General features: G+C 47.3%; 1 protein-coding gene across 3 annotated transcripts in view; it reads right to left on the bottom strand.

Moving 5' to 3' along the window:
- Positions 1 to 996: 996 nt before the first annotated feature.
- SH2D3A (SH2 domain containing 3A) overlaps positions 997 to 12,808 on the bottom strand; it is a 36,537-nt gene continuing 24,725 nt past the window's right edge. For 2 of the 3 annotated variants that reach the window (XM_030196870.1, XM_030196871.1), the window contains exons 6-11: positions 6,445 to 7,052; positions 4,576 to 4,691; positions 4,077 to 4,248; positions 2,209 to 2,320; positions 1,897 to 2,088; positions 997 to 1,477 (exon numbers count right to left, since the gene is read on the bottom strand). In XM_030196870.1, coding sequence (XP_030052730.1) covers positions 1,305 to 1,477; positions 1,897 to 2,088; positions 2,209 to 2,320; positions 4,077 to 4,248; positions 4,576 to 4,691; positions 6,445 to 7,052 — 1,373 coding nt within the window. In that variant the 3' untranslated portion in view covers positions 997 to 1,304. The remainder of the gene's footprint in view (positions 1,478 to 1,896; positions 2,089 to 2,208; positions 2,321 to 4,076; positions 4,249 to 4,575; positions 4,692 to 6,444; positions 7,053 to 12,808) is intronic. The other variant, XM_030196872.1, reaches the window with a different exon arrangement.

Raw genomic sequence — 12,808 nt, 5'->3', positions numbered from 1 at the left:
TTAGGGGGTCTTTTGCTAAGGTGTGCTGACATTTTGAGCTTGTGCTAAATGAGGCATCTCAGCGTTTAGCGCCAGCTGATTTTTAGAGCGAGCTAAAAACGCCAGTTCAGCTTAGTAAACGGCCCCTTTAACTATCTGAAGCTATGTTGATATTGACTTGGAGGCATATTTTCAAAGCACTTTGGGAGGCTAAGTTCCATAGGTTTCTATGGAACTTTGGGAGGCTAAGTGCTTTGAAAATGAGCCTCATAGTAACGTTACTACCTTGCGATTTTTGCATGTTCAAAATATTAGAGCTAAAACGCAGTAAAATGTCATTCGAACAATATAATCAACAGTGAGTCAGAATTTTGCAGTCACACCGACAAATTGTCTTGACAGCGCTGAGCTTCCAGTTCTTGAGGTGATACACGGCCACTATCGCCTTTACTCCAAAACCTTGTTCACGCAGCGTCTGGATTTTCATTTTGTCTGCTACAGACACCTTGCCCATAATGCCGTTCTGATCCAAAATGCTTTTAAAAGAAATTATCTGTAAATTATTGTATTATCAAATACAAATTCTTCAAATTCAGATTATTGATTTCAAAAGTTTACATTACTGTGACATGTACGGTAAGGTTGGTAACCCATTTTTTTTTTCAAATAATAGTTTTTTACAGTGCAAAAATTTGTGAACTCGTGAAAAAAGCTGAGTGGTCACACTAAAAAGTCTGTAACATTCTACTCAGCACGTAAACAAACAGTAATAACCAATAAAGTGTAAAATTTCATGTTGAAATTCCAAGTGGTTGCTGAGGAAACAGCAAAAACCTCTAGGGGGTTACTTTTTCTTGCCTCACCCTGTAGAAGCTACCTGTGGGAGTGCAATGCGGATGGCTGGGTGGCTAGACCAGGGTGGTTGGAGTGCCTGACCAGGGTGCGTGGGTGGCTGGAGTGAGGATGGTTGGAGACTCATTAATGAGAAATATTCCTTGTTTTGCAAATAACCCTTTTTAATCACAGAATAGTTCCAGCAGTATGTGCACAAGGTGGATGATACATTAGTGGCCTGGGGGACCCCTAGGATTCATCTGCTTTTGAATAAATACAAAGTCATCCAGTGTTCTGCAGCCATGTGGAAGCCAACCACTACCTCAAGTCTCTCCTGCGTGTCTCTAGGGCAGCCTCCCTGAAAGACATTGCTGTCCCTCTGCCCCCAGTGATCCTGCACCAGGGGGAAAAGTGGGCCTCAGGAATTGTGTGTCCTCCAGCGGGGGATATGACCTCGGCCCTCCCCAGCTCCAGCGCCACACGAGAAGGCGTCACCGCCGAAGTCTCTTGTCTGGCTCCAGTTTCTGGGAGAGCACTGTCAAAACTTGATTGAATTTTTTATATCGTTCACTCTGTGGTGCCTCAGCTCCTTTACTACCCCAGAACAACCGGAGAGCAAACTCTGTCCTAAAGGCCTCGAGCAGCTGTGGGCTGGGTTCAAAACCTGTGAAAGGAAAGAAAAGCTGTCAGTAGAATCATGCAAGATGCAAGACCTTCTGCCTCTGACTTATGAGCATCTAATGGAGCCATGTAAGTAAACTTTTTTTTTTTTTTTTTAAACTGCATTGCTTTTAGAAGTGAAATCTTGATTTATAGAATGTTGTTGAGATGGAAAAATTTTAAAATTTTCTCACAAATGATATCATGAGAGCTCAGCGTATGCGCTTCTGTAACACCATTGCCAGCAGGCGGTGAGAGAGATTTCTATTGGGGCAGGGCTGTAAAATCTGCCGAGACCCAGAGGACAAGAACCAGGGGCATATGTGCGTTGGCTTTCCCTCCATCCCACAGAGAAGAACATCTGAAAGTGCCAGTTCTCATGTTCAGCTATGCCAGGGTTCAAGAGGCAGCCCCAGGCTTCACCTGCAAGTTTTTCCTCAGCGTTCCTCTGGTAAACTCTTGCATTCCCTGCCATGAAACGTGCCGACTCCAGGATGCGCAGCAAAAGTTCACAACCCTCCTCGGTGTGATCCCACAGCTCAGTCCCCTCCATCACACTAATAAGAGGGAGAATGTGAGGCACTGAGACATCGCCCAGGGGCACCGTGGCATTTTCTGCAAAACAGACATGTCAGATTACTTTCCTGGAGGGGGCAGCAGCTGACTAGATAGATGGTCTCTTTGGGGTGGGGGAAGAATAACAGGGAAAAACATGATGAGGTGGGAGTCCCTCACCTTTGCATTCATTCAGTGTCTTCATGAATGGTTTTAGCTGTTTCTGAAATGCAATGGCAGAATCTGTGTGATGCTGACGCAAAGCTGTCCAGGTCTGCTCAAGTCGTGCAATCTGTAAAAAGGAGCAGAGGAGATGGTTAAAAGTACATTTGCAGTGTGGGCTCAGAGCAGGGCAATCTGAAGTTCTGCTTGATCTCAGCATGGACAGTGCGCTGCTACAGAGGCATCAGTGTCTGATGAATATGGATCAGAAATGCCGTTAGAGGCAAAGATCTGTACCAGTCAGAAAAGTGTAAGAATCAGGGAGATGACAAAAAAGCATTACTGAGCTCTTGAATGGAAGGGCATCACTTCTATTGTACACCTAACAGAAAAGGTAAGATGCGTAATGGTTAAGCAGTCCTGGAATCCCAGTTATCGCTAAATATCCTGGTTCAGCGTATTCAGGTTTCTTCATCATATGACGGTCCCTTGGCATCCTTTTCATTCTATGGTGTTTCCAGAATGGGTTATAGTGCAGCTGGTTTGTTTTGAGTTCTTTATCTATACATAGGTCCTTTGGCGTCATCTTCACTGTACGGTGTTTCCAGAATGGGTTATAGTGCAGCTGGTTTGTTTTGAGTTCTTTATCTATACATAGGTCCGTTGGCGTTATCTTCACTGTACGGTGTTTCCAGAATGGGTTATAGTGCAGCTGGTTTGTTTTGAGTTCTTTATCTATACATAGGTCCGTTGGCGTTATCTTCACTGTACGGTGTTTCCAGAATGGGTTATAGTGCAGCTGGTTTGTTTTGAGTTCTTTATCTATACATAGGTCCGTTGGCGTCATCTTCACTGTACGGTGTTTCCAGAATGGGTTATAGTGCAGCTGGTTTGTTTTGGATTCCTTCATCCACACATAGGCCCTTTGGTGTAATCTTCACTGTACGGCATTTTCTGAATGGGTTATATTGCAGCTGGTTTGTTTTGGGTTCCTTTATCCATACATAGATCCATTGGCATCATCTTCATTGTACGGCATTTTCTGAATGGGTTATATTGCAGCTGGTTTGTTTTGGGTTCCTTCATTCACACATAGATCCGTTGGCATCATCTTCATTGTACAGCATTTTCTGAATGGGTTATATTGATTGCAGCTGGTTTGTTTTGGGTTCCTTCATCCATACATAGATCCGTTGGCGTCATCTTCACTGTACAGCATTTTCTGAATGGGTTATATTGATTGCAGCTGGTTTGTTTTGGGTTCCTTCATCCATACATAGATCCGTTGGCGTCATCTTCACTGTTCGGTGTTTCCAGAATGGGTTATTGAACAGTTTTTCTCCTGATATTTTTGAAACGTGCCAGTCTCCCCCAGTGGTTGTATCAGACTCTGTATTGGTGTCACAGAGGCCTTCAGTGTAAGGATTCTGCCATTGAACGAGTGCATGTGTCTCCTGATGGTCTGTGAATCCTGTGTTCTGCCAAACTAAGGTCATGTTAGGTTATTTTTAACTTTGCCTAACTGTTTGAAAATGCACATAGCATTTAGTCCTTGATCCAAAAACCATGTCTTACTACCAAAGGCCTCTGTAATGCTTCTGTACCCCCTTTTCCTACACTTGGGTCTGCTTTTTGTTTGGTGTGGTTCTATTTTATCGTTATCGGGAAAGCAGTTCTTGTCCCCTGGGATGATGATGATCTTATTTATCGTGGAAACATCTCAGAAAATGCCAAAGGATTCCCATTTCTTTGTTGAAGCAGATGCTGAATTGGAGCTGTCTGGACTTGCTATGACCTAAGGCCCCCCCCCCCCCCCCCCCGAAAAAAAAAATAGTTCACACCCGTATCTGTTTCTTCCTACCCTGACAGCAGAGCAATGCACCCACCTGTGGGAACTCGAGGGCCTTCATCACAGCAGAGAAAGCAAAGAGGTCTCCGACTGAGGCTTTCAGCTCCAGAGCCAGTTCGATGATCTTGTGGAGGGTTGCAGCTCTCTCTGCGACTGTACCAGTGCATCCCAGTATATCCACTACAATCCCCAAAGCAATCAGGTGATGCCTGCAAGGATGAAGGTGTATGCTCGTATTTTATTAACAGATGTAGCTAAGAAACATAAAGTATGTAAACAGACTTTGCTTGCACGCTTGAAGCCCCCTTCCACCCACATACATCATTTGCCTTGCAACCCTCCACATACTCACAGGCTCTGCATGCTACCTCTCACCCCCTTAATGGACCCTGAAAGCCCCCCCCCCTCCTCCCCACAGGCTCTGCATGCCTCCTTTCTGCTGGTTAAAAGCCCTGTAAGCCCCCTTCCCTCAGCCACCTGCCTTCTAGGGGCTGTACAGCAGATGTAATATATAAGATGAGCAGTAGGGGGCGAACCTCTCCAAGAGATCTTTCCTCAGCTGGTGTCCATGAGGTAAGGTGATCAGTTCCAGACCAGAGGTAACACCCATCATCATCTGCTGTTCAGGAGAGACCCCGCAGACCCGAATGACCTGTTCCAAAGACAAGTGTTTAGTGATGAACGTAGAGGATCCCTACAGAAAGATCACTAAGTAATTGCATATACATTGTTTCTAGGTTTAGTCATGTGTGGGAATCTTTCAGACCTCTGGGGGCCAGATGCACTAAACTTTAACGACCCTTTTACAACCCTTTAACAAACAAGTTTTAAACCGTGACATGCATTAAAGGCTTTGACAGTAGCTAACGAAAACGGAATGCAGATGAGCAAATTGTTTAGAAACCCTATTGGAATGAGATGCATCAAAGTTTACCGCTTGACTTAATGCAGGAAAACCACCGGAAAGCTAACGAGAGGTCTGTACCTCTCGTTAGGGCTGCCCGGCTTCCAAACTGTAATGTAAAAAAAAAAAAATCGGGAGGGAGGGGGCAAAAACGCTCGTCAGGAGCGACCTTTATGAGCGTCCTTGCCCCCCCCCACCCGAGGTCGCCGCTGCTCCCTGCTCCCTCTGCATTAAAAAGCACAAAACTTAAAACTATCAGCCCCAGCCTCCCTCCCTCCCTCCCTTTCTCCTTTCTTTCTTCCACAGCTCCGCCTCCCGCCATCCTCCGCCCCCGTGCCCCCCCGCCCGAGATCGCCGCTGCTCCCCGCTTCCCCCTGCAGCATAGAAATCCAAACTTTAGCAGCCCCGGCCCCCTCCCTTCCTCTCTTTCTCCCACAGCTCCGCCTCCCGCCATCCTCTGCCCCCCCCTGAGGTTGTCGCTGCCGCTCCCCCCCTCCGCCTTACCGGGCCCGCTCAGCGCCTCTCACCTCTGTGTGAAGGCACTGCATGGGCAAGAAGAACATCTATCATCGCGAGTCTTCAGGACGTCTCCCCTTCCCTGAGCTGGGCCCGCCCCCATCTGATGTAAGTAACCCAAAGACTCGCGGTGATCAGATGTTCTTCTTGCCCATGCAGCGCCTTCACAGAGAGGTGAGAGGCGCTGCGCGGGCCTGGTAAGGCAGAGGGGGGGGGGGGGCCCCGGTGGAGGGGGGGAGTGGCTGCGATGGCCTCGGGGGGGGGGTGGAGGATGGCGGGAGGCGGAGCTGTGGGCGAAAGAAAGGAAGAGAGGAAGGGGGGGGGGCCGGGGCTGCTAAAGTTCGGATTTCTATGCTGCAGGGGGAAGCGGGGAGCAGCTGTGACCTCGGGTGGGGGGGGGGGGGGACAAGGCCGTCCATACAGGACGCTCCTGACGAGCGCCTTTGCCCCCTCCCGAAACACGTGTTTGTGTTTTGGTTTTTTTTTTGTTGTTGTTTTGATGTTTGTGGCATGCGCATGCTTTAGGGGCCGATTACCGACGGGGATTACACCGTTTTAATGCATGGTACTTTTCAATACCGCACCGAACATGTGCGACTTGTTTTTTTGGTGCATTCTTCGTTTTTTCAAATTCGTTAGGGACTTTTATGTTTTAGATTTTTTTAACGTTTGGTTGATGCATCTGGCCCTGGGTTTGGTTTCTGGAATAAGGTGTGACCATTTGTTTCATGGCTGTGAATGCATGATGTGTGCTGGGGTTGGGTGAGGATGGGGTGCAAATGTGTGTGGTGAATGTACTGTTCAGCTTGTTGGGGGAGATGTTTTTGTGTGTTGGGGTGAGGGTGGGGTAAAGTATAGTGTGTGGTGAAGGTTTTGGTGAGGGTGTTGAGGTAAAGGTAGTGGTGCGTGAGTGTGTTTGTGTGGGGAGGGTTAATGAATGTGTTTTGAGCTGGGTTGGGGTCATTCAGGTGCTGGCTCTCTTTACCTTGCAGTCCTCCTGCAGGATATGTAGAGCTGTTGTCCTGCAGTCACTTTGTGTGAAAATGTCCTTCAGCACTGTCAGTGCTCCCGAGTCTAATGGCTTGTTTTCCGGGGACAGCAGGAGAGATTTAAAGCTTTTGGGCTTAAAAGACGATACAGTCTCAATTTGTGGCCTTACAAATTCATGTCCATCATTCTTCAGATCCTCGCTGACCTGACTGCAGGATGTCGGAGGAACGTATGAACTTTCAGTGTCAAGGAACCCAAAGGTGGTCTCGGTCACTCGTGCACGGCTTTTCCACTTCTCCTCTGTTCTCAGACGGTCCACGTAGCTCCAGGCTGAGGTGGGTACTTTGGGGATCAGCTCGCAGTATGTTCTCTCTGTCTCTACATTTTCCAGAGGTTCTGTCAGCATTAATGAAGGGACGCGCAGCGGTTTGGGGGGGGCTTTGGAATGGAGCTGTCCATCAGACCCTCTAAGCGGTGCCCCCCCCTCAGAGCAGATGTTGTGTTTGGAGGTGTTGGGCCTGAGCAGTGGGTCACTACCTGTGCGGAAGAGGGGAGACGGGGGAGGGGCAGTTTGCTCCTCTGCAGTTGGAGTGTCTAGATTACCTGTGGAAGAGAATGAATGATAGATAAGACATGCAAATGTGCAAAGACCTCATATCCCCTCACCCGCCTCTCTGCCAGCACATTCAGAGTGAATCACTACATTCAGGAATTTCTGCCAATGGAATATATTTATAAGCACAAATCGGGAGATTGAGGAAGTGAAATGCAGCCAGGCTCTGGGTGTGTTCAGGGCCCAGCACTGCTCTACCAGAGCCAGCATCGTGCCTCAGAGGGGATCTGGTTCACTTTGAAGATGTGTGGCTGAGGAGCTCTGAGTGACCCTGGTTGTGCCTCGCTTCTAATCCGCTTCTGCAGAAAGCTTGGCAAATGTTTAAAGAATCGCAAGTACGAGCAAGCTATGTGCTCCAGGACAAGCTCAGCTTTCTGCTGAGAAGCAACTTGTTACCTGTAATCATTCAGCTGACCTAGGGATTCTTTGCTAACATTGTGTGCTAATGCCGTTAAGATATAGTGGAATTAAAAAAAATAAAAAGAAGGCTGATAACAATGATAAAAGGGGTGGATGATTTACCTATTAGGAACAGCTAAAGTGGCTAAGGCTCTTAAGCTTGCAGAACACTAGCTGAGGGGAGATTCGATGGAGGTCTGTAAAATACTGAGTGGATTGGAACGGGTAGGTATGAACCTCTTGTTTACTCTTTCCAAAAATACTAGGACTAGGGGGGGCACACAATGAAGATCCTAAGTAGTAAATTAAAACAAAACCAGAGAAAATATTACTGCATTCAACGCAGTGGCGTAGCCAAGGGTGGGCCTGGGTGGGTCCAGGCCCACCCACTTTGGGCTCAGGCCCACCCAGTAGCAGCACACCTATGATATGGCTGGCAGGGATCCCCAAGCCCCACCAGCTCAAAACTCCCAACAACTGTCCCTCCTGCATACCTTGTAAATTGCAGATCTTCACCTGCAGCAAGCAGTGACTGATATATGCTGTTCGCAATGGCCCCACAGCTTTCCCTCTGATGTATTCCTGCCTATGCAGAAACAGGAAGTTGCATCAGAGGGAAGGCTGTGGGGCCAACATGAGCAGTGTGTATTAGTTTCTGCTGGCTGCTGGTGAAAACCTGCTACTTAAAAGGTATGCGGGGGAGGGGGATGTTTGAGAGACTATATGGCATGCAGGTGAGAGAGGTAGAGACCGAATCACTTGTGGGACAGGGTGGAATTCTTCTGCCCACCCATGTTAGGCTCAGGCCCACCCAAAATTGAGTTTCTGGCTACGCCCCTGATTCAACGTATAATTAAACTTGAATTCATTGCCAGAGAATGTGGTAAAAGCAGTTAGCTTAGCGGGGTTTAAAAAGGGTTTGGATAATTTCCTAAAAGAAAAGACCATAAGCCATTAGTAAGATACACTTGGGAAAATCCACTGCTTATTTCTAGGCTAAGAAGCATAAAATCTGTTTTACTGTTCTGGGATCTTGGCAGGTACTTGTGACCTGGATTGGCCACTGTTGGAAACGGGATACTGGCCTTGATGGACCTTCAGTATGTCCCAGGATGCCAACATTTATATATTTTTATACATTGGACTCTGTGGTAAAATCTGCACATTAACAGCCTTAGAGTCTGCCCTTTGCAACTGATGCCTTTAATTACATTGGTCGCTGAATGTAACTGGCTGCCTTTATCCAGAGATTGGCTCTGTCCAAGTAAAGTTAACCACTCCCTGGGCATCCTCGCTCCACTCCTTTTTATAAGTAAACATTTTGGAGTCACGTGATGCACTGAGAGCAGCAGCAGGGGCTAGGCTGTGCTCCGAGGTTCCCACTCTGTTTATCGCACTTTAAACTGATTGAAATCTCCCGCAGCGATTATTTGGAAAGGTGAGAGCGCCTTACTAATGTGCATGGAAGCCTACCTTGTCCCAATGCCCGTCGGATCCGGGAAAAGAAGTGCTAAAAGCGATAAAAACAAACAACAGCCACCCGCGGCTGAATCCAAGATGGCGGACGCTAAGATCAAGTCGGAACCGGAGTTTTCTGACAAACAACTAGCGCAGCTGACAGCAGCGGTCGGGGCAGCTCAGAATGCTAGATTTGAATCGCTGGCGGGACAGCTGGAGAAATTGGAGGCGAGTATGGCTGACAACACGAAGCGCACGACAGAGCTAGAACACCGTGTATCTGAGGTGGAAGATTCCTGGAACAAACACCTACCGGTGATTAAGGAACTTGAAGAGAAAGTTCGAGCTCAAAACGCCAAGCTAGAAGATTTTGAAAGCAGAACCCGTCGGTCAAACATCCGAATCATCGGTATTCCCGAGTCTACCCCTGAAAAGAACCTGGGCCTCGGCTAGAAAACATGGCTGCAGCTAGAATTCCGCGCTCTCAGACAGTCGTGGGGCCTTTGTATCGAGAGAGCACATCGCTTAGGCAGACTGCAATCGGAGCAATCGAGACCACGTGCAGTTATTGTGAAAATTCATAACTACATCCATAAAGAGGAAATTATGTTAGATCCTTTGCTTAGTGAAATCTTCATCATATGACATAGTGACCTGGAATGTGGGGGGGATTTCCTCCCCCATAAAACGGGCAAAGATCCTTACTCATTTAAAACGGCTTCACGCCGACATTGCCTGTCTCCAGGAAAACAGATTATCGGATGAAGAGCATGAGAAACTGAGAAGAACGTGGGTGGGACAGGTGGACTATGTATCATCGGGAGGGAGAAGAGGAGGGGTAGCTATTTTATACCGCAAAAACTTAGTTTATTCTTCTGAAATTATTCTGAGGGATACAGAGGGCAGATATTTGATGGTTAAGCTTAATATTCAGGGGAAAGAAATATATTTGTTATCGGTGTATGCACCCACTCCCTCAGACCCAGTCTTCTTTCCTGGCCTAATGAGGGCTCTTCTCCCATACAGTGAAAAGGACATAATATTGGCTGGGGACCTGAATGCACTAATGAATACAGAGGTGGACTGCACGGGGCAGAGGAGCCGGGGGGCAGAGCGGGGACATTGTCGGAGCGTGTTGTCTTCCTTTGCGAATGCCCTTGGATTGATAGATACTTGGAGAACTCTTCACCCTGAAGGGAGGGACTTCACACACAGATCCCGTGCACATGGGTCATGGGCTCGTCTTGACTACATATTGGCTTCGGCATCCTTGTTCCCGTGTGTCATGGCGGCCGACATTGAACAGGTGTTGGTCTCTGACCACGCCCCAGTGCGGCTCACATTGGATATCGGGACGGGGATCCCGATGGTGAAACGGTGGAGGTTTCCGGGATATTTGGTGAAGGACTCAGAGTTTGTCCTTTTCTTGCAGCAAAAGTGGGAGGAATTCTCCACGCATAATGCTGAACACAGATCTGACCCAGTCCTGTTCTGGTGTACTGCTAAAGCAGTTTGAGAGGGGAGGTGATTTCGTATGTGGCGACTAGAAAGAAAAAAGTAGCGGCCAGTATTCTTAATCTGACAAGACAATTGAGCAAAGTAAAAAAAATGTTCATGGCATCCCCTACTCAAAGTCATAGGGACAGCTATGAAGCCTTACAGGTCACAGTTAATTCCTTGATACATGAACACACGCAAAAACACCTTTTATACCACAAATTTAGGCTACACAAATATGGGAACAAGCAAGGAAGGGTATTGGCCAGGATGGTGGGTCCCCGGATGGGGAATCGCATGATTGTAGCCTTAAAAGACAACCAAGGGACCGTACATAATAAACAACTCAGTTACTAAGACTGTTACAGAAACATTTTAGTGATGTGTATGCCCCTATGGCCCCGCCACCTAAGGAATTGTGCACCAGTTCCTGGATAAATCAGGGATGTCAAAACTGGGACCTGGGGTACGTGAGTGTTTAGGGTCACCCCTGCAACCGAGGGAACTACAGCGGGCTATCAAAGATTTAAAAACAAACACAGCACCGGGTGCTGATGGTTTCTCCGGAGAGTTCTATAAAGTCCTACAATTGTCCCTAGTGGCACCTTTACTTGAGTACTATCAGACAGTAATAGATGATGGGGAATTTCCTCCAAATGAAAACACAGCATTGATTACGCTTTTACTTAAACCGGGCAAGCAAGCAGACGATCCAGAGTCATATCGCCCTATTTCTCTTATCAATGTAGACATCAAACTTTTGGCAAAAGTTTTAGCCAACAGAATGTCAGCATACATACCAGAGTTGATTAGTGCGGCTCAGGTGGGGTTTGTTCCCAAACGACACTCTGTTCTACATGTGCGACGTATTCTTCTCGCATTAGCCCAATGCACTGATCGAAGAGAACCTTGTATGGTGGTTAGTTTAGACGCGGCCAAGGCCTTCGATCATGTGGACTGGAGCTACTTATTCCAGGTGCTGGAGTGGCTAGAATTCCCGGAGGTTTTCATTCAGTCCGTTCGGGCACTATATAAAGGGTTGGGTGCTCAGGTGGTGGCCAATGGGGGCAGGTCAGAATGGTTTCCAGCTAGCAGAGGAACGAGACAGGGGTGTCCGTTGTCACCATTTCTATTTAATATCTCCCTAGAGCCCTTGATCAGGACACTAAATGGGACAGGGAACATTAAAGGGGTGATCCTTGGGAATGAAGAAGTGAAAACCTTGGCCTATGCAGATGACATCTTGCTGGTGCTGAGAGAACCACAAACGTCATTACAATATACTTTGGAAACCATAGAACATTATGGGAGACTCTCTGGGTTTTCATTAAACCTCCAAAAGTCATGTGCACTGGCATCGGATGATACATTACAGCAGGCTTGGCGGGGGCATTTCCCGCTGCGATGGGAGGACAGGGCCCTTAAGTATTTAGGTATATTAATTCCCAAGGAACTATCGGTGCTATACCGAATTAATGTTGACCCAATGATAAAGAATATGAAACAAAGACTGAGGTTGTGGCAGGCTCTTCCCCTCTCGCTGTGGGGGCGGGTTGCACTTTTTAACATGCTTATTGCGCCGCGATGGCTCTATTTGTTTCAACAACTTCCACTATTTTTGCGGGTAAAAGAGGAGAGAGCTTTAAATAGGCTCATACAGAACTTTCTCTGGCAGGGCAAGCGTCCAAGATTGTCTATGGAAGTGATCACCACCCCACGGGAACAAGGGGGAATGGGTCTGTTGAGCTTGCGGAATCTTTCAATAGCATGTGAAATGCGTCACATAAATGATTGGTTCCGGGGTACAACAGAATTTTCTAACACAGAGGCAGAGATAGCGGTATTCCCTGAGACTCACTTTAGCTACCTATTGCATACGGGACGCAGCCTACCACCGAGAGCATTCCAAAGACATCCACTTTTGCGCCCGATGAGAGCTACTTGGCGGTGGGTATGTCGGAGATACAAGTTTAGTGCAAAAGTCACGCCTCTGCTCCCCATTTGTAATAACCCAGATTTCCCCCCGGGGGTAGGGGCTAGTGTTTTTGGCCAATGGAAAGACAAAGGAATTATTTATTTGTCTCATATAGTCACAGAAGAGGGACAGATTAAAACACTAGATGCGCTAATTGAAGAATTTGGTATCTCTAGATCACAATATTTCGCCTATGCTCAGTTAAAACATTATGTGTCCTCCTTAACATGGACAGATCTCACGGAGGACGTGATTGATGTCCTCACGGAACAGTACTCTTTGGGGGCACAGGTCTCTGTTCCTTTAAGATTTCATTTACAGCAACTAAAAGACACAACCCAGGAAATAGATTACATAGGGGTGACTAAAGCGTGGACTGAGGATCTTAGCTGCACAGTTACAACAGATACTGGACAG

The sequence above is a fragment of the Microcaecilia unicolor genome, chromosome 3 (genome assembly GCF_901765095.1).
Source record: "Microcaecilia unicolor chromosome 3, aMicUni1.1, whole genome shotgun sequence".
In the NCBI taxonomy this organism is placed as follows: Eukaryota; Metazoa; Chordata; class Amphibia; order Gymnophiona; family Siphonopidae; genus Microcaecilia; species Microcaecilia unicolor.
This window is presented reverse-complemented; position numbering and strand designations above follow the sequence as displayed.